We start from the raw sequence: 8764 nt of genomic DNA on the forward strand, positions 1-8764 counted from the left end.
TTGGCAAATTCAACAAACCAAATACGTTTGTTTTTTTTTTTCACTTTTACGTTTGCTTTGTCTTCTTTTCTCTTCCTTTAACACAAAAATGTGGTCATTGATGACCAACAAAATCTCTGATTCTGAGTCCCCTTCCTTAATCCCCAGCCCCTTTCAGGCATGCCCCACCAATCAGGGCGGGAGTTCTTCCATGGCCCCCCCACCACCAACCCTAATATTGACCTTGCATGGCCTTTTGGCAAGCTAGAAGGTCTCGATTGTGATGACATTCGTGAAGCTGCCTACGAAATATTCTTCACAGCTTGTCGTTCATCGCCGGGCTTCGTAGGACGAAATGTTTTAACCTTTCACTCTTCACATGATAATGGAGATGGAGGAAACGGGTCCGGGCCTGGCTCACCAGGCAGGCGGGTCAATAATGGGGCGGCGACCATGAACCCTGCGAGTAAGATTAAAAGAGCCTTGGGGTTGAAGATGATGAAAAAAACACATTCCAGGAGGATGTCAATTTGTGCCATGGGCTTTAGCAATGGTGGCGGCGGCGGCAGTGGTGGGTCGTCACCATCATCGCCTGTTTCTCATCATGGACATAGCGCTTCCATTTTCGGTTTTAGCCCTGTAGCTGGATTAGGGTTTTCTACGTTGAAACCGCCAAACTCTAGACGACCATTGACGTCGGCGGAGATTATGAAGCAACAAATGAGGGTGAATGAGCAAAGTGATAATAGGCTTAGAAAGAGTCTTATGAGAACCCTTGTTGGCCAAGTACGTACATTTATAAGCATTTCATGCATTGTTTTGTATTATATATCATCTATATATACTCAAAACTACTATAAATTTAGAAGCAATTTAGGTTAGGATATTGAAGTTTAATGCTAAATCCATATTGGTTTTGGACAGATGGGTAGGAGGCCCGAGACCATCATTCTTCCACTTGAGCTTCTTCGGCATTTAAAACCATCCGAATTCAATGACTTGCATGAGTACCATATTTGGCAAAAGCGTCAACTCAAGATCTTAGAAGTAGGTCTACTTTTATACCCATCAATCCCTACAGATAAATCTAACCCTTTAGTAATACGTTTACGCGAGATAATCCGAGCCGGTGACTTAAATCCTATCGACACGAGCAAGAATTCCGACATGATGAGATCATTGTGCAACGCTGTTGTTTCTTTAGCTTGGAGAGGCACCAATGGTACTCCCACAGATGTGTGCCACTGGGCTGATGGGTACCCTTTTAACATTCACATGTACATATCTCTCCTTCAAGCCATATTTGATGTTAAGGATGAGATAATGGTCCTTGATGAGGTTGATGAGTTGCTGGAGTTAATGAAGAAGACATGGTCAACATTAGGAATCAATAGGTCAATCCACAATGCATGTTTCACTTGGGTTCTTTTTCAGCAATATGTTGTGACTAACCAGATAGAGCCTAATCTTCTTTCTGCTGCATATACTATGTTGACAGAGGTGGAAATCGATGCTAGAAAACCAGACAAAGAGACAACATATGTGAAATTTTTGTCTTCTATGTTGGTTTCAATAAAGAGTTGGGTTGAAAAGAGGTTATTTTACTACCATGAATGTTTCAATAAAGGAAATATTGATGAGATCGAAAATCTTTTGCCTTTGGCATTGTTTTCAGCAAAGGTTTTGAGTGAAGATGTTGGTATCATGGAAGGGGAAGGGGAAGGGAGTAAGAAAGGAGATGTAATGCTTGTCGATTCCACCAGTGATTGCTTAGATCGTTACATTCGATCTTCTGTGAAAAATGCTTTTGCAAAGGTGGGTGATCATACTTGTAAGCAATTATCCTAAAAGTTGCTACTCACTTGCTCTGCATTTATATCTATATATATTTGTTTAATTGTTACTTCTTCGTTGATTGGTTTATAGATGATAGAAAATGAAAATGTCAAACATACAGAAGAAAATGGACCAAGTGCAGCTCTAATTGATTTGGCTAAGGAAACTGAGGATTTGGCTGCAAAGGAGAGGGAGTTATTTAGCCCTATATTGAAGAAATGGCATCCAATTGCAGGTGGAGTTGCAGCAGTGACATTACACCAATGCTATGGAACAGTGTTGAAGCAATATTTAGCTAAGACAATTATGCTAACCGATGAGATATTTGGGGTGCTACAAAGAGCTGAAAAGCTGGAAAAGGTTTTAGTTCAAATGGTGGTTAAAGATTCAGAAGAGTGTGATGATGGAGGCAAAGGAATTATCAGAGAAATGATCCCATATGAATTTGATTCAACCAGATTGAAGCTCTTGAGACAATGGATCGATGAAAGGCTAAAGAAAGAGAAAGAGTTACTATGTAGAGTAAAAGAAACTGAAGTTAGTCGATCTTTTTTCTATGTCTAAGCTAAAAACTAATAATATATTTATGATTTGAACTTGATAATTGGTTGGAAATTTTATGTTGCAGACATGGAACCCAAAGTCCAAATCTGAGCCATATACACAATCATGTATGGGGCTAATGAGATCGGCCAATCAAATGGTGAAAGATTTCTTTGATATTCCAATTGGCATTACAGATGATTTGATTCTTGATCTAGCTGAAGGCTTAAAGCTAATCTTCCAAGAATACATTACTTTTGTAGCATCATGTGGTGAGATTTCATAAAACTCTTCTTTTCTTTTTGGGAAACCTTTCTTGTTACTCATAAATGGCTGTCACATTGTTTTCAGGGTCAAAAGAAAGTCATCTGCCAGAACTTCCTCCTCTAACAAGGTGTAACCGTGATTCAAAGTTCTTCAAACTATGGAGAAAGGCCAATCCTTGTAGTGTTGGAATACAGGACATGCATCAAATTATTACCACCGAGAGAAACCACACTCGCCCCTCGATGAGCCGTGGTACGCAACGTCTTTACGTCCGCCTTAATACCTTACACTACCTCATCTCTCACCTTAATTCCCTTGATAAAACTCTCACCCTCTCACCTAAAGTCTCAACCACACCAACTCATCTTGGCGACAGTCATAAACACTGCGGTGCTTCGCCTCCCCACTTCAAACATGTCAACACATTGATCCAATCGGCTTGTGATCACGTCTCTGAAGTCGCTGCTTACCGTCTCGTTTTCCTCGACTCGAAGTTGGTTTTCTATGAAAGTCTTTACGTGGGGGAAGTAGGCAATGCAAGGATTAGACCTTTGATCAAAGTCCTAAAGCATAACCTCACGCTTCTTACTGCAATACTCACTGACAAGGCTCAAGCATTAGCAACTAAAGAAATTATGAAAGCATCGTTCGAAGCCTTTGTATTGGTATTGCTTGCTGGGGGACCTTCTAGGTTCTTTGAACGATCAGACCATGAGATGATTGAGGAAGATTTTGAGAGCTTGAAAAGGGTGTTTTGTACTTGTGGTGAAGGGTTGATACCTGAGGACGTGGTCCAAAGTGAGGCTGAACTAATTGAAGGGGTGATAGCATTGATGGGTCAAAGCACTGAACAATTAGCTGAAGATTTGAGTATCATTAGTCGTGAAACCAGTGGAACAGGTGCCACTAGCCTAGGCCAAAAGCTACCTATGCCACCCACAACAAGAAGGTGGAATAGTGGAGATCCTAATACAATACTCAGGGTTTTGTGCCATAGGAATGATCGAGAAGCCAATCAATTCTTGAAAAAGGAATTTCAATTGCCAAAAAGGAAATGATATGAAAGACGACAATGTATTCATTTGAACAACAGATTTTTGGTTTGGGTTTGTTTTAGCATCCATTTTCAGTTGATCTAATTGTCTTCAAACTTTTAACTTAATGTTTATATCAACGTCTTTATGATGGGGGGTTATACAAGGTATTTATGCCTGTTAAATTCTTTGTAGTGTTAGGGTCAATTTTGAAATAATTTTATCTCAAAATAGTACATTTCTTCTCAAAATCCTTTATCTTTCTTTCAAAAATTGTAAATATTGCATTTTTGTTGTACCATCTAATTTCAATAAATCATCGATATGTTAATGATAGAAAAAAAATTACAAAATTTATGTACAAAGTCATCTATATAACTCATCACACCTTTTTTACTTTTGTAATGAAAAATGATGTTTTTTTTTTACAACTATAATTCGATTTGAAGTTCTTTTTGAAGAAGGTTAATATCTAATTGATAGGTCACAACTTGAGTATAAAATAATTAATGATAAAATATTGGTAATGTTGTATTATACTAAATGACTTTGTTTCACAAGTGGGTCACTAAGAATACCTTCAATTTTATCGTTGACAAGGTTAGGAGGAAGTTGGATAGTTGGAATGCTAGTATACTTTCAATGGCTGGATGAGTCACTTTGGCTCAAGCTATTCTGTTGTCGATACCCAATTATTTTATGCAAACTATGAAGATTCCTCATGGTATTTGTGTAAAAATTGAGAAAATTGTCAGGGGTTTTATCTAGGGGAGTACTGATTCTAGAAAGAAGATGTCTTTGGTTAATTGGGGAGATTACTACCAACCCTTGTCTAATGGGGGTCTTGGAATGCGATGTCTTAAAGAATAGAACAATTCTTTTATGCTTAAGTTGAGTTTCAATCTTCTTACTAATAAGGAAACATGATGGGTTAGAGTCCTCTGAGCAAAATATAATATTACTAAGGTAATTTCAAAAGACATCTATTGTAGTAAATGTTCTTTCGTCTAGAGATTGATTTCAAAGGTTTGACCTCTACTATGCCAAAGTCTACTCTGGTCTGTTGGTGATGAGAATCTTGTGAAATTTTGGACTGATAATTGCATAGCAGATGTGGGCCCTCTTCTCAATTTTTGTTGGTTCCCATATCTTATTGCTGTTTCTATCACATTGAACGAGGTTGTTTCTATGGAAGGAAATTTGAATAAGGATTATTTACATTGCTTTTTAAATAGTGACACTCTTTCTTATATTGCTGGAATCCTGTCTCTGAATTCTCTGGTTGGTAAAGATGCTATTATATCAAAATGGTTTCCAAATGGTATTTATACATTCAAATTCACTTATAGTATACTCTTGGAAAATTCTTTTAACCCTTCGGATGACAAATGAAAGCTTCTCTGGGCTTTGGATGGTCCTCATCGGGTTCGTCATTTTCTTTGGTTGGTACTCAAAGAATGCCTATTGACTAATGTGGAATGTTGTAAATGAGGAGTCTCGACAGACCCTTCTTGTGCGATTTGTGAGAGAGCCGATGTCACCATGCCATAAACATCAACTAACCATTAAACATAAATTTACCTATACATGCCATTATAACCTTGACCAAGACATCAAAATCTACTGATATAATCGCTGGATAGTGTGATAGGTCTCTGACAAGCTTCCAAACTGATAGAGCTTCTAGTAATCTATAAAACATAGGAAAGAAAACTACGTAAGCATGTAATGCTTAGTAAGTTTGTAAATCATGAACATAACTTACCATTTCAATGCAAAACCTTAAAAATTAAACATGAATCAATCCAACATAAGCTTGGCACAAGCCTAAGCATCATCAACAACACAAGTTAGTGCTTTAATACATAACTTAACAAAATCACCACATGGTAAGGTATAATACATGAATATAGCACAATTGAACTCATACTTTCCATAATCTTGAATATACATATACATTGATTTCTAACATTTCATACCTTTCCATAAGTTCATAATATAGTCGATCGGAACACTTACTGTTCCTTCCCTTTACATGCCTTTTGAACCACTTAGAATAATATCGGACACGCGGGAAGCTCATACAAAGTGTGCTAAACATATGGTCAAAACCATTCCATTCCTTTTCCTTTACATCATTGCTCACTCTAGCCATAAATGGGTCTACTCACACAAGCTGATGGTCTGAATGTAGCTACATGATGCCGCTCACACAAGCTGATGAGTATCCACAACAAATATTTTTACTTCTTTATAATTTAGTCCTTAATATCGTAAATGGAAATTTATACAATTTCATCCACATATCATGCTAGCTGATTTACCTAAGGACTCATATCAACCCAAACAAATCATCATTTCATAAATTCATCATGGTATTTTACTATTTTTATAAATAAGTCCTTAATCAATAAATTAATCAAAAATCACTTGGCAAAAGTTGTTTATTTAACAACATGGACTCATAATCTTTCATTAAACTTAAAAAACCAAGCAAACATGTTCATGGAAAAACCCTAATCCTTTAACAATTTTGCAAATTAGTCCCTGGGCTAGCTAGATTAAGCTACAATGACTTCAAAAGCATAGCAATCATTAAAAACGGGATAAAAACCACTTACATGCAAGTGAATGTAGCTTGACTGAATCCTAGCAATGGTTTCCCTTGAAAATTTCAGTTGAGGATGAAGATAGGAAGATGATATCTTATTTCTTTCTTTTGTTTTTATAATAACCTTTAATTACTTAATTACATTTTTAACCTTAAAAAATATCCTTGATTTCAATAAAACCAAACCCATAAATGTCCACTACCACATAAATGGTCTAATTACCACCTAAGTACTCTTACATTAAATTTCTATAGCCATTTGATATCTTTAGCTACTAGAACTCTCATTTTGCACCTTTTACGATTTAGTCCTTTTCACGAAATTAAGCATGCAAACGTTAAAATTTCTTAACGAAAATTTTATATGACCTTACTAATACTCCATAGGCAGTATAATAATAATAAAATAAATATTTACTAGTCAGATTTGTGGTCTCGATACCACTATTTTTATTTTATCGAAAATGGGCTATTACAACTCTCCCCCTAAAGGAATTTTCATTCCCGAAAATCTTACTAGAAAAGAGGTTCAGATATTTCACTTTCATAGCTTCTTCCGGTTCCCATCTAGCTTATTCTATACCGTGTCATTGCCAAAGTGTAACAACTCGGTTTAGACCCTAGTCGAAATAGTGGTTTTAGGACCAAAAATCTGAGTCAGAAAAACATTTAAATATTATTTTCTATTCTTATAATATGTGAATTTACATGTGTGAAAGTTTCGTATGAAAATTTAATCATTTGTGTGCCCAATTTGATAAAAGGACCTAATCGCGTAAAATGTAAAAGTTACCTGTTGTTTGTTAAAGTGCTTAATTTTTTGTCTTATTAAAAGAGAGGTCCTTATGATACAATTAGACCATTGAAATCATGAGTGGACATTTATGGCCTTAAGGCTAATGTTTTAAATGTTATTTATTAAGGGCAAAATTGGTATTTAGTTATTAAAGTTATTATTAATAAAACAAAACATAATTTTAGTCGTATTATCATTCATTTTTCCGACTTCACAAAGAAAGAAGAAGCCATATTCTTGTTTTAGGGTTTCGACACTTTGAGTTTGAAATTAGGTATGTGTTTTGATCTGTTTTTAATAATTTTTACATTTTTGTGATCGTTGCTTAATAATCTATCAAGCCCATACCCTAATTTCTGATTTTCTTGATGATTTTGAATTGAGCCATTGATGAAATTATGATTTTTGTGAAGTTAGTTGATAGAAAATGAAAGATATTTTTTGGGTTAACATATTTTGTCTTTGAATTTTTGATGAATTTGAGTAAAATGGGCTAAATTGTAAGATTTGTAAATTGAAGGAATAAAATGTGAAATAAATGAAACATATGGGCTAATATGAATACTATGAGAATTCAGCCTAACACGAGTATATGGAAATTTTATATATTTTGTGATTTTTGTGATTAGGGACTAAAGTGCAAAAATGTGAAATTGTGAGGGCTAATTTGTAAAATACCCTAAATATGTATTTTTGGATTGATTTGAATGATTTGGTAAATAAAAAAGTTCAATTTGATTTTATATAGATCAAGAATTGAAGAAAACAAAATTAGATCGAGGAAAGTCGAAAGTCGTCAAGTAGCCGATTCCGTTTATCCAAATCCGTACGAGGTAAGTCTATATACAAATAAATGTGTTTTAAATTGAATTACTATCGATTATATGCTATTGAAATATGATGAATGAATAGATGAGTTGAGAAAAATGAGACATCCGAGAAAGCATAGACAAAGTTCTGACGTCTGAAAAGCCCCGTACAAACCTTAGGAATAGTTAGGATACATATGTCATGACATAGGATCCGATATGTGTTATCATGTAAGACCATGTCTGGGACGTTGGCATCGACTTATGATTTACGTGTAAGACCACATTTGGGATGTTGGCATCGTATTTGATTTCGTGTAAGACCCTGTCTAGGACAGAGGCATTGATATTCAATTACATGTAAGACCACGTCTGGGATGTTGGCATTGTACGAGCTTTTTGAGCTATCAGTGTATCCTTATGATTCCGAACAGTTCAATGGGCATTCCGAGAAACGAATGATTATATGTGATGTGTATCCAATTCAGGTACGTTTGAAATGTTTACTATGTTTGAGGATAAAAGGTTAGTATATGTACTAGTGATGATATATGTTGTAAGTATGAGAAAAAAAGCTATATGTGTAAATGAATTGGAATATGTTAAATGTATATAAACTGTGTGGTTTGAGATAGTATTTGGCCATGGAGTATATGTAATTTGATGATGCTTTCATGTTTTGAATGTTAAGTTTATTTGTATATGGCTTACTAAGCTTTTGAAAGATTACTTTATGTGTGTTTTGCATTGTTTTACAGATATCGAAGCTACTGAGAGCTCGGGGATCATCAAGGATCGTCACCACACTATCGAACCTTATTTTGGTACCTTTTGACATTGTGAATATAAAAGTATGGCATTTATAGGCTGGAAGTATTTGGATATGTTC

General features: G+C 35.4%; 1 protein-coding gene across 1 annotated transcript; it reads left to right on the plus strand.

The window, feature by feature from the left end:
* The first annotated feature begins 9 nt into the window (after positions 1–9).
* Positions 10–3898, plus strand: LOC107897744 (protein unc-13 homolog). Its single transcript, XM_016823313.2, has 5 exons — positions 10–765; positions 904–1794; positions 1906–2352; positions 2444–2630; positions 2710–3898. The coding sequence occupies exons 1-5, from the start codon at positions 160–162 to the stop codon at positions 3681–3683; spliced, it is 3105 nt and encodes a 1034-aa protein (XP_016678802.2). The 5' UTR covers positions 10–159; the 3' UTR covers positions 3684–3898.
* The last annotated feature ends 4866 nt before the right edge of the window (positions 3899–8764 follow it).

This window comes from Gossypium hirsutum, chromosome A10 (genome assembly GCF_007990345.1).
Source record: "Gossypium hirsutum isolate 1008001.06 chromosome A10, Gossypium_hirsutum_v2.1, whole genome shotgun sequence".
In the NCBI taxonomy this organism is placed as follows: Eukaryota; Viridiplantae; Streptophyta; class Magnoliopsida; order Malvales; family Malvaceae; genus Gossypium; species Gossypium hirsutum.